Source organism: Eubalaena glacialis, chromosome 19 (assembly GCF_028564815.1).
Source record: "Eubalaena glacialis isolate mEubGla1 chromosome 19, mEubGla1.1.hap2.+ XY, whole genome shotgun sequence".
Taxonomy (NCBI): domain Eukaryota; kingdom Metazoa; phylum Chordata; class Mammalia; order Artiodactyla; family Balaenidae; genus Eubalaena; species Eubalaena glacialis.
In genome coordinates this window covers 58,359,086-58,384,199 of record NC_083734.1, presented here as the reverse complement: position 1 = coordinate 58,384,199, position 25,114 = coordinate 58,359,086, and the positions used below count along the sequence as shown (strand labels likewise).

General features: G+C 48.9%; 1 protein-coding gene across 11 annotated transcripts in view; it reads right to left on the bottom strand.

Annotated features, from left to right (window-relative positions):
- The window catches only part of SLC39A11 (solute carrier family 39 member 11), a 424,690-nt gene that overhangs the window by 332,653 nt on the left and 66,923 nt on the right, over positions 1 to 25,114 (bottom strand). For 7 of the 11 annotated variants that reach the window (XM_061176496.1, XM_061176490.1, XM_061176491.1 and 4 more), the window contains exons 2-3: positions 7,673 to 7,791; positions 3,610 to 3,648 (exon numbers count right to left, since the gene is read on the bottom strand). The exons of 1 other annotated variant lie outside the window; for it this stretch is intronic. In XM_061176496.1, the coding sequence (XP_061032479.1) occupies positions 3,610 to 3,648; positions 7,673 to 7,780 (147 nt within the window). In that variant the 5' untranslated portion in view covers positions 7,781 to 7,791. Of the gene's footprint in view, positions 1 to 3,361; positions 3,416 to 3,609; positions 3,649 to 7,672; positions 7,792 to 11,148; positions 11,233 to 25,114 lie in introns of those variants that run through there. 3 more of the 11 variants (XM_061176489.1, XM_061176493.1, XM_061176495.1) reach the window with 3 other exon arrangements.

Genomic DNA, 25,114 nt, shown 5'->3' with positions numbered 1-25,114 from the left:
GCCGGGGCCCAGGTTCAACCCCTGGTGGAGGAACTAAGATCCTGCAAGCCGCGCGTTGCAGCCAAATAAATAAATAAAAATAAACATCACAGGGATTTGACTCTCCCATTATCCACTGAAAAATATACACAAACTAAGCTGTGCGTTTATGTCTAATGCACTTTTCTGTTCGAGGGTTACATTCTACACGCAAAACCACACGTGCAAGCTCTTCTTCAAAAGTCAAAAAATGTACATCATTCTTTTTTCTCCTTGATTTGTACTTCAATTGCATTTCCCCACAGAATTTTATCCTAGAGCAACTTACATTTTATGCTAGAAAGTCTATCACTGGTTTCTTTATCATACTGCTTTGCAAAAAATATTTCTATACATTTCCATTTAATTTTTAAAACTTCCCTGTGAGCCTAGGGCTCCAACTGCTTAAATAACAATTTCCTGGATTGAGTGACCATTAAAACATTAGTGGTTGAGGGGCTTCTCTGGTGGCGCAGTGGTTAAGAATCCGCCTGCCAATGCAGGGGGACATGGGTTCGAGCCCTGGTCTGGGAAGATCCCACATGCCGCGGAGCAACTAAGCCCGTGAGCCACAACTACTGAGCCTGTGCTCTAGAGCCCGTGAGCCACAACTACTGAGCCCACGTGCCACAACTACTGAAGCCTGCGCGCCTAGAGCCCATGCTCCGCAGCAAGAGAAGCCACCGCAATGAGAAGCCCACGCACCGCAACGAAGAGTAGCCCCCGCTCACCGCAACCAGAGAGAGCCTGCACGCAGCAACGAAGACCCAACCCAGCCAAAAATAAATAAATAAATAAATAAATAAATTTAGAACTATTAGTGGTCGAGAACACATTCATAATAACAAAAATTGAAGATGCTGTTTCATAATTATTAGACACTCAAAAGTAAAATATTCTTGGAAATGCATATTCTCATGGATGAGGCTTTCTTTCTTATTTTTTCAATTCATTCATATACCTGTGAATAAACATTAAGAAGTTATTGCTAGAATAAGACAGGGCTAAGCATCAATTTTATTTCTATTTTTCTTTGGGTTTTTTCTTTTCTTAAAGTAAACAAAGAGAAAACGTGTTCATGTAAAGAAGATAGAAAAAAATAGATATATTGTTATAATATTGTCATTTTGTTCTTTGAACTCTATCCAAGGAGGCTCAAAATCCCAGAGTGGTCCACCATGGAAATTTACATTAAAGGTTTTTTTTTTTTTTTTTTGGCTACTCCACACAGCTTGCGGGATCTTAGTTCTCTGACCAGGGATCAAACCCAGGCCCTTGGCAGTGAAAGTGCTGAGTCCTAACCACTGGACTACCAGGGAATTCCCTACGTTAAAGGATTTCTCTGCTAACAATTTGATTCAAAGGACGGGACAGTCTCTGAATTGCTAAAGGATTTGTGTCCAGCGATCAGTGGTTCAAGTCCTTCACTATCTCCACCCGAGCGCCAACATGCCAAGGGTCCCCGTCTGTGCGTGGAGATGTTGCTACCCAAAGACAAGGAACCAAGGCCAGAGTGCATCTTCCTTTCGTAAAGTAGGAGAGGACAACTGTGTCGGGGAAGGTGGGAAGACAGAACCTGCCACTGGGGTATTCTCAGGCAGAGCAGTTTGGGGAAAGAGAACAAAACTGGAAGCTGAGGACCTGGGAACTGATTTTGTGACCACTCTCCATGCCCCGTGAAACACCCAGAATGTCTCCACGGATGCCAGTCTCACAGCTGCTGACTTAGAGGACTTTCGGGAGGTCCCACACCCAGGTCAGGTTTTGCGGATCACAGAACTACAAAAAGAGGAGAAAGGAACCAAATTCTGAGCAACCAAAAGGGAAAACCACATATTAACACACCTTCTGATGTGACTGGAATACATAGCACCACTATGACGGTGATTCATGTGATTCATGCCTGGAAAATGGAATCTGCATTAAGTAAGCCTTGAGGTCCAACTCCCAGCTTACAGGAGACCCAGGGGACAGAGGAACAAGTTCAACAGCACCATAAGGAAGCAATCTGCCAAAGTCAGAACGTGGGACAGTCTACAGATGAATGATCCAGTTTCTCTAACATATTACTAGCGTGGGGAGAAAAGGCAACGTGGGGGGGGGGGGGTGGGTACTGTTAAAGAATAAAAGGGACTAAAAAGATTCAGTATGAAACAAATTCAATATGAAAATCTTGTTTGTATCCTGATTCTAAGAAAACAATTTTAGAAGACAATTTTTTTAAAAAATGGCGGAAGTTTGAACGTGAACTAAGTGTTGGATAATAATAAGGAATTATTAATTTTGGTAGGTGTGATAATACCATGGTGATTATGTTTTTTTAAAAAAAGTCATTCAGGGAGTTCCCTGGTTGCCTAGTGGTTAGGATTCAGTGCTTTCACTGTTGTGGCCCAGGTTCATTCCCTGGTCGGGGAACTGAGATCCTGCAAGCCGCATGGTGAGGCAAGAAAGACAGAAAAAGAGAGAGAAAGAAAGGAAGAAAGAAAGAAAGAGAGAGAGAGGGAGGGAGGAAGGAAAGGGAAAGAGAGAGAGAGAGAAAGAAAGAAAGAAAGGAAGGAAGGAAAGAGAGAGAGGAAGGAAGGGAGGAAGAAAGAAAGAGAGAGAGAAAGAAAGGAAGGAAGGAAGGGAGGGAAAGAGAGGGAGGGAGGGAGGAAGGAAAGAAGGGAGAGAGAAAGAGAGAAAGAAAGTCATTCAATTAGAGTTGTGCGTTGAATTTACAAGTAAGATCACATGATGTCTAAGATTTGCTTTTACACAATATTCCACCTCCCGAGAATACGGGGTGGGAGGAGGGGGAAACACGTGAAATGAGATTAGCAAAATGTCAATAATGATTGAAGCTGGGTGGTGGGTACCTGGGATGCCTCACAGGATTCGCTCCACTTTTTTACATGTTTGAAACTGTCTTGGGGACTTCCCTGGTAGCACAGTGGTTAAGAATCCACCTACCAATGCAGGGGGCACAGGTTCGATTCCTGATCCGGGAAGATCTCACATGCTGCAAAGCAACTAAGCCTGTGCGCCACACCTACCGAGCTCTAGAGCCCATTAGCCACAACTACTGAGCCAGCGCACCACAACTACTAAAGCCCGCGCACCTAGAGCCTGTGCTCTGCAACAAGAGAAGCCACTGCAATAAGAAGCCCGCGCACCGCAACGAAGAGTGGCCCCCGCTCGCCGCAACGAGAGAAAGCCCGCGCGCAGCAACGAAGACCCAACGCAGCCAAAACAAAAAAAGATAATGTCTATAATATAAGGTCTTTCAAGGGTGAGGAGGAGGAGAGAAGGAGAATATTTAATTAGTACCAGCAAAGCTCTGTGCTAAGCCCTTCCTAAATATTACCTTATTGGAAATACTTATTTACAAGTCCTGAGACAGCTGCCAACAAGCTTCTTTCACTGTCTAAGGAGAGGCAGGGGCATTCAGTACGCTGGATGCAAACAGGGTCAGCGGGAAGACGGAGCCATTAGCACCTGTAGATCACAGAGACGCAGCTTGGCCGCATGCGGAGAAACTGGAAATACCCCTTAGCAGAGAAATAACAGAATAAACATCCTCCACTTACATCCCTCCTACCACGTGCTACTTACCCCTGCAGCAAAGCCAAGGCTTCCATCTAGGATCCGCCTCTGAAAATGAAAACAAGATGTTTCAGTTTCTAAGGGATGTTCCGTGGGACAAGAGGAAACCATAGGCCTAAGAGAGCCACATGAATACAGTCTAGCCCATGCCTCACTTTGCGAACCTATCTGGAATCCTGGACCCAAGTCTTTATAAAATGAGCCAAGGACCAGGGGGAAAAAATTTTTTTAAAACCTTCCATCCATCCCACAGCCAATCAGAGCATTCTTTCAGTGTGACCCTTGCTTTTCATTGGTCCACGTGTTTTGCCTCTTTCTCGGCTCTCCCTGTGAATTATGGCTATAAACCTTGAGTAAGTAGCTGGTCTAAAAGATGGAAATTGACAAACACTGGCAAGGAGCATGTTGACCAACCAAAATCCTCCCACACTGAAAGAGGCAGTACAAACTGGCACAGCCACTTCACAAAGCTGGCAGCACCCACTAGAAGTAAACCTTCATAAGCATACCCTACGACCCAGCAGTGCCACGCATAACTACCTAACAGAAATGCATATTTGGATTCACCAGACGCGTGTACAAAAATGCTCTTTGTGGCATTATTTGTGAGAGCCGAAAACTAGAAACTACCCAAAAGCCCACCAAGAGCAGAATGGATACACCATTAGGTTGTGTGCATACAACAGAACACCATATGGAAATGAGAACATCAGCCCGACAGAGAAGAGCATATACTATACGATTACTCCATTTATATACTATACAAAACAGAGAAAACAAATCTCTGCCGTTGGAGTGGAGGTAAGGGGTGGGGGGCAGTGATTGGAAGGGACCCTGAAAGGGCTGGTGGGAGTGGGGGGATGGGGGCTGGTCCTGTTCCAGCACTTGATCTGGGTACTATTTTCATTGGTGAAAAGTTATCAAGCTGTACACTTATAAAATGTGCATTTTTCTATCTGCTTCGTACATTTCAATAAAAAGGGTTTTTTGGTTTTTTTTTAGGAAGTGGCCTAAGTTAGGGATATAATCTATAGCCACATGGACACACTACAGATACGCTGAGATGCTTATCACCCCGATCCTTGAGCCTCCCAGTGAGGTCTGGGAAGCTAGTGCTGCCAGGTAATCATCACCAGCTACAGGCACCCTCTCCCCACCTCTGTGTGGCTAGGGGGTGGATGGAAGGTTCTGACCCCAGTGAGCCACACAAATGACATTCTTCTCTAGGCATGCCACGACATAAGCCAAGTTGGTCTAATCAACTAATTTAATCAAAGCAGACAGATATAATTCAAAAGTCACGGAGAATCATCCTTTCAGTATTCCTCTGGATCCTGAAAGGAGAAGCATTATACTTTTCTTAAGATCAGTAAACTGTTCTTCTACTTTCAGACATTTGTCTCAAGGAACTAATCAGATGTGTGCTCAAAGATTCATGTTCATCATAACACTATTTCTAGAAGCAAGAAAAAGAGACATAAACTAATTGTCCAGCGGTTGGGGATTGGCTAACTCAACTGCAATGCATTTTTATGGCGGGATATTCTACAGCCATCTAAGTAACCAGAGTAATCAAAATAATCAAAAAACCATTTAGGGATAGGGAGAGGTACTTATAACATCCAGTGAGAAATGCTGGTTATAAAACATCACAGACAGTTTCTCCTCATTATGTCAAGAAAACAGATAGGTCTGTACTTATGTATACTCAAATACAGCTGAATGAACTTGAAGATGTTCAGTTTTCCTTTCAGGGAAGTGGGATCACGAACTTTTTTATTATTTCTTTCAGCTTTTCCATATTTTCCAAGTTTCCTACAATTACAACATGAGTTTTTCAATCTAGAAAATGAATCCTGAGTGAAGTTGAGCCAATGTTGCCAACAGCAGCAGAGGGCAGATGGCTGAGTGTCTACTATCCCAAGGGACCATCACCACAGCCCCCATTCTAGTTGGGCGAAAACTGAGGTTCACCAGGGAGGGGGAGGGGAAGAGCCAAGCCCTGGGCACTCACGTCTACGGCTGGCTTTATCCCCTCATGCTGTAACCCCTTCCCACTCCTCCCGCACCCCTCCTGTGCAGAGAGGGCTCACACAGCCCACCTGGGCCTGCTATCTTTAGAAGGTCCCACTTTCAAGGTTAGTCCTTGGCTGGCTTCTGGGAAGCCGGCACTGGCACTGCTCGCCCCACTCCCTGACCAGTAAGGGTGGGCCCCTGTGCCTGTTTCACAAACAAGGTGATTTGTGCACGACACCTGCTTTCCTTCTTCGAGTCTGGGATTTGGGTTGGGAGCTCAGCACAGATGCCCACATGACCAGTCCCCAGTAAAAACCTTGGGGCCCGAGTCTGCACTGGGCGTCCCTGGGCTGACACATGGTCCACGTGTTACTGCATTTTCGTTGCTGGGGGAATGAGCACGCTCTGTGCCCCCTCACGGGGGGAAGGGGGCATTGGATCCCAAATCTGGGCACAGGTTTCTCCGGACCCTGATCGTCTCTGTCTTGCTGATGCTGTCGTGTATCCTTTCGCTGTAATGAACCTGAGCCATGAGAACAACTCGATGCTGAGTCCTCCGAGTCTAGCGAATCACCAAACGCGTGGGTGCTCTCGGGGACCCCCTGTGTGCCTCCACACAGAGAAAGGACTCAGCAGTTCCTCCTACTGGCCTGGGGATTACACTAACACGAGACAAACGAGTGGCTCTGTGGCTCCCAAGGGGAAGGGGGCACCTCTGCGATGGCTTCTCCCTTCTCAGGAGCCTCCACAGCATCGGCCGGGGCCACACGGGGCTATGGAGTTCCACTCGGGTCTCCAGGGCCAGCTGGGCCAGCTAGACCCCAGCTATTTTGACTCAGATCTCGTCCTCTCAACACAAAAGAAACTGAAGATGAGATGAGATGAGATAGTGAAGATGCTCTGCCCCAGAAGGGCATGAGGTCGGGACCCCAGAAGACCTGGCGTGGCTGTCAGGAAACGGGAGGAGGGTTAGGTCACCTGTCGACAGTAACCCGGGCCTCCTCGGGGCTGTGGGTCTCCCCAGGCGGGGGAGGGCAGTGGGGGAGGCTCCACCTCGTCGGCGACATCAACACTGCTTTTCAGGCTCTAACACAAGAGTGCCCGGCTGGCCGGCTTCCTAGATGGTTTTGCTTTCCAGATCAGCCTCCCAGCACGCTTCCCTCGCTCCTCGATCACTTGCTCGCTAACCACCCCTACAGCGTCTGTGGCTGCGTGAGCCACGCAGGGGCTTCGCTTTCATCAAGGTATCGATGGCTGATGGTTCCAGGCCGTGGACTGGGGGGGTCAAGGTTGCAGGGAAGAAAGGACTTGCGGGCACAGGAGGGGGGCGTGGGAAGGGGAGGGGCGGGGACGGGTGTGTACGGGGGTGTGGCCCTGGGGATGTGAGTGGGATGCACAGGGCAAGTGTAGGGGTCTGGGGGGGGGAGGGGAGGGAGAGGAGCGTGGGAGTTTTCGTGGAGTGTGTAGGAGGGTGTAGCGTGTGGCGGAGGGAGAGGTGGAGTCTGGGGACCTAGGGGTGCAGGGGTGGGAGGGGTGGGCAGATGTGGGGTCTATAGGAGCCTGGGAGGCAGGTGTGCATGTATTCATCCCAAAGAGGGTGAGGGAGTCCATGAAGAGCCTGGAAATGGGGTAAAAGAGGAAGCGGACAGACCCCGCCCCCCCGCTTCCTTTTCCCCAAGGTCTTTTCAACCATCTCTAACTCAAGGCCACAGGGCAGGAGAGGTACAAACCTCACGCACATCACCACCTGCTCCGGACCCAAGAGAAACTAGACGGAAGATAGAAATCAGGCAGAGGGCTCAAGGAGGCTGAGTACCTGGTCTTCTCACTTCCTGCTCCCTGAGTCAGGAGAGGGGAAGCAGGGGACCCAGGAGCACGGGCGCAGCAAGCTGGAGGGGACAAGGGGAGGAAAGGGGGCAGAGCCAACGTCACCCCAACCTGCAGCTGTGGCCGGCGGCACAAGCGAGTCTGCAGCCCGGCTGGGCAGAGGGGGGTGGTTTCAGAGCTCGCTAAGAGAGTCCCCAAGAACCCCCAGAACCGAACCGAGGCAACTCACCTGTCCGCTAGAGAATACGAACACAAGAGCTGCCCCAGCCGCCGTCATCCCCCAGGTGAAGAAGGTCCCCAGCAAGGCCTGGGACACAGGGCTGTGGCCTTGGAGCATGCTGGATACAGCTGTGTGCAGAGGAGCAGGAGAGGGTCAGCACCCGCGGTCCCTCCACCCAAGCTGGCCCACGTCTGGGCTGCTGGCGTGCACCCTTCCGCCATCCATCCCTCAGTGACCTCAGTGACCTGGCGCAGGTCGGGCGGCTTCATCCAGCTTCTCCCCGGGTTCTAGAAATCATCTAACTCCAAAAGGAGGGACATGGGGACATGTAGGGAGATGCCAGAGGAGTAGTTGCCACGACAGAAGGGACAACATTGGGAAATAGTTCCAAAGAGAAGAAGTGCAAAGAATGTGAATTATTTAGCCTGGAGGAAGGGCGCATGGGAGGGTCCGCGCCTGCAGCCTTCCGGCACATTCTGCCTGTTCTACCTGGCCTTGCCTATCGTCCATCAGCGGTTCTGTCTCCTCCAAACACAGGTGACTAGCTCAGGTGATTCCCTCTGGAAGCTCTTCCACCTACACCCTGATCACACTTCCAATAGCTCCCCGGGGCAGTTCCCACGGCGGTTCCCAAGGCCTGCAAAGGGTACACGCCATAGACTGACCTGCAACTAGCCCAATAACTGTTCAACCACTGCACCCTGCGTGGGCATCGTATTCCACCTCAACCCAATTATTCCCAGAACCTTCAACAAGCCCCAGATGGTCCTGCTCCAAGTCTTTCTTTATCCGGTTTCCTCCCAGCATGCCTTCCTCCCCACCCTCCAGCCATCAGACCCAGTGAATCCTCTGTTGCCCACCTAACGCCAACTTCAATTCCACGCTTCCCTGATTCCTCTCCACTCCCGTCCGAGGGCACATCTTTGGTGTTTTCTTTGTGTGGGCTTGCCCCCTTCATCTTTTACATCATTCGTTGCTTAAAAACAGGGATGATGCTTTTTCGCACTTGACACCCCTGTAAAATAGGGCCTTCTGGCACCCCAAAACTATGTGTTGAATTGAAAAGGGCCAGCTTAACTTGAATAGGACACTCAGCAAGAACAAGAAAACAGAGACCCAAGGGGCATTTCCCCCAGTCCACTGAGCACGCTTGCTCCCAAAGCTGGGGAATCTCCTCTAGACTTGACATGTTTTCAATTCTAGCTCTAAAATGACAGGGAATCAGACGCTCCCTGTGGAAAGTTACGAGGCGGAGAAACCTGTTGGTTGAAAAGCCCTGTATTTTGGTACATAAACATTGGGGCTCAGGGCCTCATCTCAAAGGGCTCATTCAGCTCGCCCCCCACCCCCGCTGTCTTCCAGCAACCACAGGGCTGGACACGACCCCACTGGGCTCAGCCCTGCCAGGCCCTAGTGGTCTGTGAGGAGCCAGCAACCTGAGCTTGCAGATCAAAAGCTGAAGATTCTGCCTCTGACCCTGGAAGGAAACCAGGGCAGAGGGTGGAAGGGCCCTCTTATGCCACGAGGGTCAACAACACAGCAGGATTCAGACCTAGGAAGGCTGTGTGTCCAGGTGAACCCAGATAAGCCCAGGTGAGCCCAGCTGTGCCCAGGCTCAGCCGAGGTGCCAGGAAACCTCGGAGAGAAACAGAATCTCTGGATTCCGATTGGGTCCCCATAGTCTAAGTGGAGTTCAGAATGATGACTGCACCAAATAAAGAAAAGCAAATATTAAAAAAAAAAACAAAAAAAAAACCCACCTTTTTACATGTCATCTAGTTAAGGTACCCTAAAGACAATGGTTCATGTTTGTCTTTAAACCGAGACATCTGGATCATTACACCAACCTTCTCTTTCTAGCTGCTCGTGGATAAAATTTCAAACAGCATTTACAAAGAAAGGCACATAGCTATCATCTCCTCAGTACTTAACGTCCAAGACAGGTCATAACAAAAAAACAACTTTGTTTTTCAGCGTTGAATGTGCCTTTTAACAACTACAGAAAAGAGGAAACCGTTTACATTCACCAACGGGCCAAAGTCAACATGGGTTTTGTGGGCTGGCAAACGAGGGAGCTCGTGGGTGTTCCCGGGGGCTAGTGGGAGGGGAAAACACCCTTCCAAGACTCTATTTACACCCAAGCACCCTGAGATGTAAGAAAAAGGGACACAGAGGGAAGACCAAGGCCGCCATCCTTCCCATCCCTACAACAGCAGATTTATTGTCAGCAATGCAAGCTCAGTGCCCCTTGGAGAAGTTTCTTCCATTTGCTGTTTTAAATCCTCACTACTCAAAGGGTGGTCCCAGAACCAGCAGCGCTAGGCGCCCTTAGGAGCTAAGTTAGAAATGCACAATCTCAGGCCCCACCCCAGACTTGCTGAATCAGAATCTGCATTTTAGCGAGTTCCATGGGGGACTCTTATGCACAGCAAAGTGGAAAGCACAGGTCTAAAACTGGAACAACTTCTACAAGACCAAGAACTTAGAAAGTGAGTTCTCCTGCCCTACGAGGGACCAGCAGGGCCACCGCCACAGAGACCCAAGAGGACAGAAAGTTTTCTCCAGCAGGTAGACCAGGAGCGCCTTGAGAGCAGGGAAGGTCAGCCAGGGGACCTCAAAAGCCGCTTCTGCAATGGGGCTCAGACTTCCTCGTGAGCTGATACTAATACATAAACCTGGGTTACTTTGCAGAAGGCAGGATTATTCTCTGCCTGCTCCGGCTTTAAAGATGCCAGCACCACCCCGCACATAGCAGCACACGGCTGCTGGCTGATAGAGGATTTATTTATTTTCTCTTCCTTTTAAACCTGTTACCCTGCTTCCAAGAGTCAGCTTCAAGATGCCAATGAAAAAGTTGCAGAGGTGGAAAGAGCACTTCACGAAACCTACATTCATGTCCTGACTTCGAGAGTGGAACTGAGCAAAATGATTCGGGTTTGGGCTGACGTGACTGCGGAGAATGTTCTCTAATACCTGGCTACTCAAAGTGTGGTCCGAGGACCGGCCGACCTGGGGGTTGATTAGAAATGCACCCTCTCGGGCCTGCTGCATCTTAACCGGATTCCCAGCCAAATTCAAGAGGTCCCGCTGACCCCCAGAACCAGGGGGAGGGGACTCGGAGCAGCTGGACTTGTGGCCACGGCCGTTCCCAGGGCTCCCGGGCCCCCCCCCCCCGCCCCGACAGGCCCACCGGGAAGCACTAATTGAAAAGGAGATCTTGGGGAACCACTGTCAAAGGAAGGCAGGTCAACAGCCTCCAGCTCGCCCTGGAGAGGGGCCGAGGTGGGGCTCCGGGCACCCCTCCCCCTCCTCTGCCACCTGCCGAGGCCGCCCCGCTTCTCCTCCGACCCCCTCCTCTCCCAGGGGCACCCCCTTCCAAACTGCATGGGGCTGCCCTTCCGAGTCCCACGCTCTGGTCGCGCTGGCCCCAGCCCCCGGGCCTCCAGCCCCACCGAAGGCGCCGAAGGAGAGAAAAGCCGACTCACTTCGGTGCCCTCTCAAGCCCCCACTCCACTTCCATCAGCCCCGCAGCCGCTGGCTCCCCGGCTCCACTCCGCGGTCACTTCCTGCTTCCCTCCCCGCACACGTGTCCCCCGGCCGTGAGGCCCCGCCCCCACCGCTGCGATTGGCAGATCCGGCCGGGAGAATAAATTCTCTGGTTCACAGCCTCTGCGGGCTCGGGAGCAGATCGGGGCGGGTGGAACAGAGCCCTGCAGAACCCTCTGCGATCTTCCAAGAAGCCCCAGAAACCCAAGGAAAGGACACCTTTCGCAACGTCCCTGATACCATTTATGTTGCTACACTTTGGCAGCTGAGTCCAACGCCCTGGGTGAGCAACAGGGCAGGACACGTTTGGAGAGGGTGGGAAATGGAATCTCCCACCATCAGCATCCTTCTCTAGGTCAATGGCCCTCAAACTATAGCGTTCAGTGGAACCACCCAGAGAGATGTCAAAGCACAGAATGCTGGCACCCTCAGAGCTTCTGGTTCTGGAAGCCTGGGCGGGGCCCGAGGTTTTCTGTTCTGAACTAGTTGTTGCTGATACTCTGGTCCTGGGACCCCTCTCTGAGAGCTGCTGCTTTGCTCTCCAGGCATCCTAGAAAAAGACCATAGGGTAAGATAGCTAGATTTAGCCAAAAATAAAGACAGGATGCCCAGTTAAATTTGAGTTTTAGATAAACAACAAATAGCTTTTTAGTGTAAGTATATCCTGGGCGGTATTGGGGACATACTTATGCTAAAAACATATTTCATATTTGTTGCTTATCCGAAATTCAAATGTAACCGGGTGTCCTGTATTTTATCTGATGACCCTACCAGAGGGTAACCAGAAACACTGCCCGTAATCACAGTGGCCACAGACCAGAGGATCCAATAGGAGCAGACCACTTTTGTCCATAGTTGTGGGCACTGATGATTGCACCAGACCCATGCACTGGGCCAGGAAGGGAAGAGGGCGTGGTGACAGTACGTGGTTTCTGCCTTCGGGAGAGTCCCAGACCAGGGAGAGAGCCAGACCAGCTGGCTTAGTCAGCTCGGGCTGCCGTAAGAAAATACCACAGACTGGGTGGCTTAAACAATAGACATCTGTTTTCTCACACTTCTGGAGGCTGCAAGTCCAAGATCAGTCCAAGATCAAGGTGCAGACTCGGTGCCTGGTGAGGGTCTCTTCCTGGTTTGCAGATGGCTGCCTCTCACTGTGTCCTCACATGGCCTTTTCTTGGTGCATGCACAGGAAGGAAAAGAGAGGGATCTCTCTCTCTCTCCCTCTTCTTATAACGCTTCCAATCCTATCAAATGAGGAGCCCACCCTTATGGCTTCATTTAACCTTCATTACCTCCTGAAAGCTCTATCTCCAAATGCAGTCCCATTGGGGGTTAGGGCTTCGGCATATGAATTTCATGGGTGGAGCCCTCATGAATGGCATTGCTATCCTTATAAAACAGGCTCCAGAGAGCTCCCTTGCCCCATGTGCCATGTGAGGATACACAAGAAGTCTGTAACCCAGATAAGGCCCTCACCCAACCACACTGGCACCCTCATCTCAGACTTCCAGCTTCCAGAACTGTGACCAATAAATTTCTGTTGTGTATAAGCTACCCAGTCTGTGGCATTTAGTTACAGCAGCACGAAAGGGACTAAGACACCCCATTTTACAGATAAGAAAACTGAGGCTCAGGAAAGCTCTGTATTGAGCCCAGGTTGACAGGGAGGTATGGGAAACCAAGCCCAGCTGACTCCAGAGATGGTGTTCTTCCTGCCTCAGACATTCAGGACTCACAGGATGGGACGGGACACCCTGATCGGCAAAACGTCTCTCTTCCCTTGAACCATGCCAGTGCCCTCAAGCAGCGTGGCCAACCCCCAGGAGACAAATCCTGCCATTTCCCATCTTTCCCACTGAACCCCTTACACACACACACACACACACACCACCAACCCAAACATACAAATTGCCTTTGTCCTTCTTGCACTCACTGATGGTAAGAAGTGCCCAAGTATTGCCCAAAAGAAAATGTTTCTTTAAAGCTAAGTACACTGGCTCTTACCTCCAGCCCATTCCCATTCTCTCCCTCCAAAGCAAACTGTGCCCTGCAGCCTCCATAAGCTGGGGGAGAGGAGAGATGAGTCTGTAAGAACAAACTAATGAGCAGGGGCTCATTAAAAGGTGGTGGGGGACTTCCCTGGCAGCACAGTGGTTAAGAATCTGCCTGCCAATGCAGGGGACACGGGTTCGAGCCCTGGTCCGGGAAGATCCCACATGCCGCGGAGCAACAAAGCCCGTGGGCCGCAACTACTGAGCCTGTGCTCTAGAGCCCACGAGCCACAACTACGGATCCCACGTGCCACAACTACTGAAGCCTGCGCACCTAGAGCGCGTGCTCCGCAACAAGAGAAGCCACAGCAATGAGAAGCCTGCGCACCGCAACAAAGAGTAGCCCCTGCTCACCACAACTAGAGAAAGCCCGCGCGCAGCAACGAAGACCCAACGCACACAAAAATAAATAAAATAAATTTATAAAAATAAATAAATAAATAAAATTTAAAATATAATAAAATAAATAAGAGGTAGTGGGTGCCATGCAGGCAGAGAGGGCTGCCTCCCAAACGTCCAAAGGCCATAGAACGAACTTAACAGTCAGCAAGGTATCCGCAGGGCAGTGGGATGGTGGCCCTTTCCAGAGGAATTGCTGTAGCTTGATCTGGTTAAGCAACCTGCCAGCAGCAAGCACCTCCCACTGGAGCACGGGGTGGGGTGGGGTGGGGTGGGGTGGGGTGGGGTGGGGCGGGGCGGGGTGGGGCGGGGCGGGGCGGGGTGGGGCGGGGCGGGGCGGGGCGGGGGGTGGAGGGAGACAGCTTCACAGGAAGTGCTGGGGGAGATGGAGAAGGGACAGGAGATGGACACAAGTGGTCCAGCCCAGTGAGTCCTCAATCCCTTCACTGTTGCTTCTCTTATTCTCTCCTCCTCCGTACCCCTTCCTCCTCCTTCTCCTCCTTCTTCTCTCTGTCTCTCTGCCCCCTCCCCCTTCCTCCCTCCCTCCTTTCCTCTCTGAAATCTTGTTTCTTTTAGGAGGTACTGCAGCAATTAAGCACAGGCTTTGGAATCTGACAGCCCAGGAAGAAGCCCAGCTTGGCACGTGAGTGTCCTTGGACAAATTCCCCAACCCCTCTCAGCCTCAGTCTCCCCATCCTGGGTCTGGGAGTCATCACCCTATGCTCTCTCTACAGGTGACTGGAACTGGAACAAAGCGCCTACCATCCAGCAGGGCACCCATCACGGCAGGCTGAACGATCATCATCCCTCGACCCTCACTCCTTCCTTCATTTATTCACTCATTCATTTATCCAGTGTATATGTCATGGGGCTCTGTTGGCTCTGCTGGGCCCTGGCACACGGAGATCAGCTACACACAGATAGCGTGGCCTGGCCCAGCCTCTCTGGCCTCTCATTTCTTTCCCTTTCCTGAAGTCTGACCACTGATGCATCATGAGGACCGAGATAAGCCTCTGAGCCTGGGGCGCTGGTTCCTTCCAAGTGCGGATGATAAACCCAGCTGAACTGGCACTGATATCCTGAAGGGATTAAGGAAGTGAAAGTAATAGGCAGTTCAAAGAAGTGCTATTGAAATGTCAGGGTTTTTTGTTGTTCTTTTAGGGAATTTTCTAAGTATGCCCCACCCATACATCCAGAATTCATCCACTTTGCCCAAAATAACAGCTCTGACTCATCATCCTGCCCTGATTCCCATTGTGCATCCCCCCCCACCCCACCCCAACCCCGCCACCACCACCAGTCTGTCCTCCAAACAGCAGCCAAAGTGATTTTTTAAAGACAGAAGTCCAACCACGTCAGTCTACTACTGCAAAGCCTCTGAGAGCTCCTCCTTGCCTTTGGAGTAAACTAGTGGGTAGAGGCCAGGGATGATGCTAAACATCCATCACTACTCACAAAGAATTATCTGACCCAAAAAGTCAATAGTGCCAAGATTGAGAAGCCCTAGTGTAATCCCATAAAATAAATCTTCTTAGTATGAAGTGATGACAAAACTCACTCTTTAAAATTTAATACACCCTTCAAGAAGCATCCAGCCTCAGTCAAGGCACTAGTTAGCATTTGATTCACCCTAAAATGCAAGAAAGAAGAGAACCAACTGTCCAGCCAATCTTTATATTCCAATCACTGCAAAAATACACCTACAATCAAACCTCCTAGGTGCTCAATTCCCTCGACCCTTCTGGGTTTTGATTATTTAAGGTTCTGTCAGGACACTATGACATCACAGGGCTTCCTAAATGTAAATGCCTGGAACGGCTTTGGCAGGTGGAACAGGTCTAATTGCCCTTAACATTTGCCCTCCAATGTGACTGATAAACTGAGGAAGAGGAGATTCTAACCCGCCTTTTATCTAAGCACCATCCAAAGGAGCCAACAGCGACTTGACGCCACTTTTCTCAGCCTCGTACAGGGAAGAGCTGCCCTCGAGGGCTTGGGGGGGAAATGGACTCAGCAAGCATGTCCCTTCTCACCTTTGTCTAACTGATGAATTCTGAACCTGCACCAGCTATGTTGGAGGGAGGGTATAGAAGTACAGGTCCTCTAAATGTCCATGGACAGATGAATGGATAAAGAAGATGTGGTATATATACAATGGAATACTACTCAGCCATAAAAAAGAATGAAATAATGCCATTTGCAGCAACATGGATGGACCTAGAGATGATCATAGTAAGTGAAGTAAGTTAGACAGAGAAAGACAAATACCATATGATATCACATATATATGGAATCTAAAAAGTGAACTTATTTACAAAACAGAAATAGACTCACAGGCATAGAAAACAACCTTATGGTTACCAAAGGGGAAAGCAGAGGGGAGGGATAAATTAGGAGTTTGGGTTTAACATATACGCACTACTATATATAAAATAGATAACCAACAAGGGCCTACTGTATAGCACAGGGAACTCTACTCAATATCTTGTAATACCCTATAATGGAAAAGAATCTGAAAAAGAATAGATTTATATATATGTATAACTGAATCACTTTGCTATACACCTGAAACTAACAACATTGTAAATCAACTATACTTCAATTAAAAATAAATAAATAAATTTTAAAAAGACAGTAATATTTCAAACCCCCCCCCAAAAAAAAAGAAAGAAAAAGAAAAAAAAGAGAAGTGCAGGTTCTACTGACTTTATACGAACCCATTATCGGGAGAGAAGTTTCCAGTAAGCTCAACCACCAGCTTAATTAAGATATGGAATTACTAGGTAAAAACCACCACTGATTAAATACGAAATCAACCCTGTCTCCGAGATGATCACTGGCATAAATCCACTTTCCATCTTTTCCACATTGGCTTCAAACAACTCTCCTGGCATCTCATAAGTAATTCTATGGAGTCTACTGTGCTCTGTTTTATTCAGGGGAATCACTGAACAAGTAAATTCTACTTCAAGCCTGTTCCTTTAGAGCCCTGTGGATCACACGAATAGCCTGTTGGTTCACTCACTCACTCAGCAAACGTTTGCTGCACACCTACTATGTGACAGGCATGTCTGAGGCACTGGATACACATCAGCAAAGGACACAGAGACAACCTGTGCCCTCACGACGTTGCCAGTGCAGACGCTGCAGGCATTGCCTTGAGTGTGTGTTATAAATTAAGGCTTACGATGAAAGCTGTTATATAGTATTATTCGGCTGCTTCGTCCCTTTTCTTATTCTCCAGGAAAGAAACACCCATGCCTTCCACTGCTGGGCAATCTCCCCAGCCAGTGAGGAAAACTCAGCAGGCGAAAACCTCCTTCTTTTGGTGGATAGAGAGGCAACTGGCCCACACAGCCAAGCTTGGGGCCCTCACCTGCAAGAGGGCTGCTGGGAGCAGAGAGTGTCCCAGGTGGCGAGGACACCAGGGGACATGCCAACATCAGCACTGCTGATACTTGCCGAAGAGGCCTCGGAAGAAAAGGAACTCAATCTAAGATTGATTTTTTTTTTTTTTTTTGATTCTAAAGGAATATTCACTTGAATACCAAAATTTCTCATTTTTTTCTTCAAGGGGCACCTTAAAACGGCATGAACTTCAGAACCCACAAAACCTGACGTGCCCCAGGTGGAAGATTTGAAGATCTGAAGTGTTGGGAGATTTGAAGCTGGAAAACAGCTTTCTTCGGCAGCCAGAACAGTGCCCCTGCCCACGCCCCCGCCAAGATGTTCACATTCTAATCCCTGAAACCTGGGTGTGTTACTTGACTGGCAAAAGGGTCTTTGCTGATGCGACTGAGGATCTCGAGATGGGAAGATTATGCCAGATTACCCAGGTGGGACCCTGTAATGACAAAGGTCCTTATAAAGGAAGAGAGGGAGGCAGCACGTCAGAGTGAGAGAAGGCGGAGGTCAGAGTAGTGCAGCCACAAGCCAAGGAATGCGGGCAGCCTCTAGAAACTGGAAAAGGCAAGGACCCCTTAGAAGCTCCAGAAGGAACACGTGGCCTTGCACTTTGATGTTAGCCCTTCCGACATCCACAACAGTAATGATTTATGTTGTCTGAAGCCACTAAGTTTGTGATGATTTGTTACAGCAACCATAGGAAACGAGTACACTTCTTTTGCCTGGAAGCATCTAATGTCACTGACACCTTTCCCCAGTGGAACTATGAACCACCAGGACCCTCACCCTTAGTCCACTAGGCAGGACCAACTACATAATTTTGGGGGCCTGGTGCAAAATGAAAATGGGAGGCCCCTTAATCAAAAGGCCGTGGGGGGAATGGCCATTAAAAGTATTAAAATATAAAGCCTTTTCCTTTTCTCTGCATCTGCTCACTGCAGACCCCATGGTCCCATCAGACTTTGCTTATAAAACACAAGTTCAGAGATAAAATTATTAGGAATCTCAGGACAGTGACAGCGGAGCATTAATCCAGGCATGGAGCCTTTGGTGGGGGCGGGGGTGGCGTCAGGCCAGGGTTGGTTATTCAGCAAAAAAGTCCACAGAGAGATTGAGAACTAGGATGTTGAAGATGGAGGGAAAGTACAGACAAGACCACAACTAGAGGCCAAAGTCATCAAAGCCAGCCCAGGGAGGGAAGCCGTAGACACCCCAGGAGACGAGAAATAGGGGCTGGACACCCCACAGAGGGAGCCTGTGGTCTGGGAAGGAGATATTCCAATTCCTACTGGGAAGGAGAGATTAGGCAAGAAAACAAGCAGGAGCATCTCAGCAACCAGAAACCAGTGGACCAGTATCTGGGGTCTCCAAGTTTTCCAGGGGCCTATGAAATGGTTACGAACTGAAAAAAAAACATATTGGGTTTTGGTTCCCAAAAAACAAATGGTAGAAATTTAAATTAACAAGTGTTTAACGCAATGTCTATAAAACCTTGTTAATTGTTGACTTTGGTATTCATAAAAATTTAATTACATTCGGAAAACAATCTCTTAGCGTTTCTCCCTTCAAGAGAACTCCTAAGTAGGCACAATAATGGCCAAGACATCACAACCAGTCATAAATTAAATAAGCTTCGAGACAAATCATTTCAAAAGCAAAATTATAAAAAAATCTTTCTGATTATTTTATGCGGGGGGAGTACTTAATGTGGAATGTGGGAGCATTTTAATATGCTTAGGGCAATATGGGTGAGATCTCCAAAAGCAGGAGTCGTTTAGGGAGCTACAAAGATCTTAAGAGGCCCCAGGGAATGGGGAGGGAGGCTGGATTCCAAGAAGTTTTATTTCTCTCTCCGAGTGGGAGCAGAAACAAAATTCATTTCCTGTGGATTTGCTGTAGTTTGCGGACGGTTGGTGATAGGGACGAAGTAGGGCTGGGTGAACCTACCCGGAAAGGATGATTGTTTCCTACTGTCGCCATCGTCCCCAGGGAATGGGACCAGCAAGAAGGAAGGAAGCAAAGGAGGAAGGGAAGGATGGAGGGAGGGAGGGAGGGACAAAACCACCTCTCTGTGCTCATGCGAACTATCTCAACCTAACAGGGAGGTTTCCTAATTCGGTTTCCATTCTTGGACTTCTTATGGGTGAACTGTGCAACCCCCAAGTTCACATATTAGAGTCCTAACCCCCAGTTCCTCAGAATGTGACCTTATTCGTAGACAGAGTCTTCCCGGAGGTAATCAAGTTAAGGTGAAATCATTAGGATGGGCTTTAACCCAATAGAGCTGGTGTCCCTATAAAAAGGAAATGTGGACACAGAGACACACACCGAGGAAAGACAACATGAAGAGACACGGGGAGAAGGCAGCCATCTGCACGCCTGGGAGAGAGCCTGGCCAGACCCTTTCCCACGGCCCTCAGGAGGGACCAAGCCTGCCGACACCTTGACTGGGGGCTTCTGGCCTCCGGAACTGTGAGACAGTAAATTTCTGTTGTTTCAGTAATGGTCTGTGGTATTTTGTTACAGCAGCCCTAGCAAACTAACACAGGGCTAAAGGTCACTGTAGGCCACACCATAAAATTTAGCACCAGGAAGAACCTCCAAGAGCCTCTAGCCCCAGCCCCTCGCTTCACAGATGGAACCCTGGACGCAGAGCTGGAACCCACACCTCCCACCAGCCCCATTTCTCCCATGTCTCACACATTTGTGAGTCCCTAATCCTCCCGGGCTGTCGGATCAGAGTCCTAGCTTTCTGGCTCAACCATGAAAATGATTATTGTAAGCAAGACTACAGGGAAACGGGTCAGAATACCAAAGCTCGGGCTTCCCTGGTGGCGCAGTGGTTGAGAATCCGCCTGCCAATGCAGGGGACACAGGTTCAAGCCCTGGTCTGGGAAGATCCCACATGCTGCAGAGCAACTAAGCCCATGCGCCACAACTACTGAGCCTGCGAGCCACAACTACTGAAGCCCGCACGCCTAGAACCCGTGCTCCGCCACAAGAGAAGCCACAACAACGAGAAGCCTGCACACGGCAATGAAGAGTAGCCCTCGCTCGCCGCAACTAGAGAAAACCGGCGCACAGCAACGAAGACCCAACGTAGCCAAAAATAAAGAAAGAAAGAAAGAATACCAAATGTCATAAAAATGTTTCGAGTACTTTCCAGGTGGACCCACTAACAAACAACTGACATTCCCAATCCCCGTCTTAAACAATCCTGCAAGCAAGAGGTACGGATACTATAGTTATTTTCATGGTGAGACAGACTTCTACAACTATTTAAAAATACTATTTCACTGAGACTTCACACAGACTCACCCTGGCCTTTTACCCAAAGTTGTTGTAATTGGTGAGGTTTTACAGTCCTGCCACGTATTCTGGAAACATCAGCCGGGACCTGCAACAGGTAACAATACAGACAGAAAACCTTACACATAAGAGGCACTCAGAAAAAAAAATCATTTGTCTAATTAAATGGAATGATGGAGCCATGCAAACTGTCCTGGACCCTCTGTTTCCGCTAATGGGGTTGATCCATCAGTGTGATTTCCCAGGAACTCGCTTAATAAAATGATTTAAAATATAGGGAGGAGAAAAGATATTGATCACTCTAACGCTCAACAAAAGAAGGATAGTTCAATACATTACAGAACATAAAGGCAGTAGACTTTCAGGCAGTTAGTCAAAACGATAAACACTGTAGCAGCAGAGGAAATAATACATGATATGTTGCTTTGTGAAAGAAGCAATATACAAAAATATATGCCATTTGTTATTACAATGGCAAAAAACACACAAGTAACAGAAAACTAAAATTCATACAAATTAAAGCAGTTGGGTGATGAGAGTGTAGAGTTTTTCCCCCTTTCTACAACGTTATGTTCTTTTTATAATTTTTTTTTCTAATTTATTTATTTTGGCTGCGGTTGGGTCTTCGTTGCTGCGCGCGGGCTTCCTCTAGTTGCGGCGAGTGGGGGCTACTCTTCCTTGGGGTGCGCGGGCTTCTCACTGCGGTGGCTTCTCTTGTTGCGGAGCACAGGCTCTAGGCACGCGAGCTTCAGTAGTTGTGGCACATAGGCTCAGTAGTTGTGGCTCGTGGGCTCTAGAGCGCAGGCTCAGTAGTTGTGGCGCACGGGCTTAGCTGCTCTGCAGCATGTGGGATCTTCCCAGACCAGGGCTTGAACCTGTGTCCCCTGCATTGGGAGATGGATTCTTAACCACTGTGCCACCAGGGAAGTCCCCTCTTTTTATAATTTAAACACATTTCAAGCAGGTATAAAAGGAGATGAATCCAGAAAACAAGGCTCACTGAGCTTAAATAACATGACTTAAGGTCAGTAGTGAAACCCAATGTAGACTCTCCTAATTCTATGCACAAGATTCCCAGTCAATAACGTAGACTCTGTGCTTATATCCAAAACCACCTGGATGCTTCGGAAAGCCAGGTTCCCTTGAAAATTTCCACGATGTGTTTTAATCGGTCATTTCCCACGGATTTTCTTCACCTCATTAGCTCTCCAACAGGCCAGCTGCAGGATGAGGTCATCTGCACGTGACGAGAACCAGAGGCAGTTCCCCCCATCACCCTCCCACCCACGCATGTGCTCCTCCCAGAGCCCCTGGAACTGCCTGTCGCCACCAGGCAGGGCTGTCACGATGCAGGTCACGTTTCGTGTCTTGCAGCTCACAGACAGATGGTTGGCGGGGCCTTGGCCCGGACAGAACACGTGAGCCCCGGGGTGCCCGCAGACGTGGGGGCTCCCACCACCCACCGGAGGCCCTGCCTCTGACCATCTCAAAGGCGCCCTAGATACTCCCAGGAGACCATGCACTGAGGGCACAGCACTCACACCTAAGGCTCCTCTTCTCCTCCATCCCAACCCAGAAAAGCATACAGTTCGGGCCTTTACACAGGGCCCCTGACACGTACCCAGCTGCCTTCAGGGGGACCTCGTGACAGTTGGACTTTAGAATGTCTCCGGACGTGCCTGCTTCTGGGGTGGAGAGGGCTATGCTGAGTTCTTCCAGAACCTTCCACAGCCATAGCAGGGAAGCACTCTCTAGTCCATTTTAATACCAAAATCTACTCTGGGTTCATTACAACAAGCATGGATGATCTAGTATGTAACCACCTCTGTGCTCTCTCTAAGCCACCTGTTATTCCGTCTCCAACTGCACTCCCCTCCAAAAAATAATTTGAAAGCGTTTAGTCAAACAAATGATGTTAAAGCAAGAATTCGTCCTTTTCCTCATTTTTTAATTCATCAAAGACACACTGAGGTAACTACCAATCAGAGCTTCAAATCAACATGAGATACCAGGGCCACAGAACTGAGAGGCCTTCACTCCAACCAAAAGCAGAAGAGATTGGATTTGAAGTTGACTTTGCCTCGTTCAGCTTTGGGAAATATTAATAATGGATAAACACCATACTAGGCAGTCCCTTCAAGCTCAGGAACCCCAAGCTGGGAATCATGGCTGCAGGGGGTGGGGAATAAATGAAACACATAGTCCTCGACTTTGAGAAGCCAGGAAAACAACAAATAAATCCACGCCAAACAATTAACTATGCGAGTAGCTCCCAACCCTTGTCCGTTGCTGTTCTAACGTGGCTACCAATGAGGTTTTCAACCCTAAAGAGAATGATAGTGAATGTGTGCCATCCCTTGGGTGAACAGAGAAGACACTTCATAAATACTTGTCAAATAAACGAGCGGTGACCTGCAGTTTTTTAAAGACTCTTAATTTTTACAGCGCACACTCCCGGGCAAGACTTCTAGCACGTGATCTCACCAAGACCTCTAAACGCCAAATTAATCAAAGAAGCTGAGGGCAGCTACTCCTCCAGGACGCTGTTGAGACTTGAGGTGACAAGGCTGGCAGCGGACTTGGGGGAGGAGCTCACCCTAAGATGGTCTCTTCCCCGTAAATGCTTATTCATTCTCTTCTCTTGAAGATGTTTCCCCATCTTTGAACCCTTATTGGGCAAGACTGCGGTTACTACTCAGCTGGAAACCAGTGCCACACCGATGAAATGCTAAAAGTTTTAGAACAGAGATCATTAAGGGTTGGAATAGTGAGGGTGGGAACCTATAGAACAGTGAAGGATGTCGTGGGGTAGACGAAGAGGAAAGGAGAAGGCATTCTTGATGGGAGACCCAAAGACCCAGAGACAGAAATTAGGCGAAATGTTTGGAAAACTACACAGACACTGGTCAAGCCATAGCGGGGAGGGTTTAGACAGCATGCTTACTGATTCCAACCTAAATCATCTGCAAAGTCACATCAACACGGACCCTACATTCCATCTAGCATGGTAACCCTTAATTATATAAAACCTTGGACCATTTTTTAAAAAATGAATCATATAGGAATACCCTGGCGGTCCAGTGGTTAGGACTCGGTGCTTTCAATGCCAGGGCCCAGGTTCAATCCCTGGTCAGGGAACTAAGATCCAGCAAGCTGCACAGCACAGCCAAAAAAAAAAAAAAAAACAGAAAAAAGAGTCATATATTTGTCAACCATTAGGAATAAAAGAGTCATACATTTGTCAACCATTAGGAATATAAGCTACTTAAGAGTTTGGTAACATCTCACACTTTTTTTCTACCCACCACAAAATTTATTTCCTTGAGGGCAAAACCCTTGACAACTGTATCAGTCAGGAAATGCTGAAAGTTTTAGAGTAGTGGAGTGGCCTGCTCTGAGGAGGAGGTGGGGAAGAATCTGGAAGCAGTGGGTAACAAGGATGGGAGGAAGAAAAGTCAGGGTGTTCAGAGAACAATACAATTCACGGGGAGAGAAACGCAATCCTCCTGGAGACACAAAATGTGCCCCGATGTTAGGCGGTGGCGTTTCCTGACATCATCCCTGCTCCTATTCCCAGAACAGAAGAGAAACTAAAATAACTAAATAAAAGGCTTTCCTTGAGTCCCCACGGCATGGGACTCAAGAGCCCTCCTCATTAAAGGAAATTTGAAAATTGCAACCTTGCCTTTCCTGGGGTTATAGCGGGGCTCATAGGGTGACCAACCATCCAGGTTTCAAAGGACTGATGGGTTCCTTGGAAGCAAAACTTTGGGTTTCAATTGGAACAGTTCTGGGCATACCAGGATGAGTGGGTCTCTCTACATCACATCACTCACGTGAAGGGAAGCTGACTTATCCGTGCACAGAGCTTTGCTAGAATTTTCCATTATCCAGATTGAATGGTGGGCGCCATAATCCCAGTCCCTCCACAGGCTTAGGAATCTCGAAGGTCAGGTTAGTACCTTGCTACCCAAAGAGTGACCAATGACCTTGCAGCAAGGGCTCCACCTAGCAGCCCCCGGGGCGGGGGTGAGCCTGGCAGAGATGCAGAGTCTCAGGCCCTGCCCCGACGTGACGAATCAGAACCTACATGTAACCAGACTGGGGACTCCGTCCCAGATGGAGGGACTGGAATTATGGCGCCCACCGTTCAACCCCGAAGGGCAGGAGGTTTAGGGATAAAATCCGTTCCTTGAGTGGTCCGTGCGTCTGCGCATGTGCTGTGTCTTTTCTCATTTCAACATCAGGGGAAACCATCCAAAAGTGGTGCTGAGTGAATTACAGCTTTTTATTAGCAATGACAGCATCCCGCTGCAGGAAGGCCATGGGGGATCCTGCTTCAAGAGTCATCTTATTTCTTCTCTTCAATCTCTTCTCCAGATTTCGAGAAAGAGCCTGCAACAGGCCAGAACAACATTTCAGATTCAGTGGTCGCTTGGTTTATTAGGGCAGCATTTCTCAGCCGCAGCACTGTTCACATTCTGTGCCGGATCGTTCCTTGTTGGGGCAAGGGGGGCGCTGCCCCGTTCATGGGAGGATGTCTAGCGGCATCCCTGGCCTCTGCACACTGGATGCCAGGAGCAGCCCCTCCCAGCTGTGACAACTAGTAATGTCTCCTAAGGGGCCAAACAGCCCGCAGTTGAGTACCACCATCTCAGACAAAGAAAAGATTAGGGCACCGAGAACTGAGAGGAGAGATTAGGGCGCTCTGCCTGCCAGGGAGTTCGTTCAAGTCTTGAAA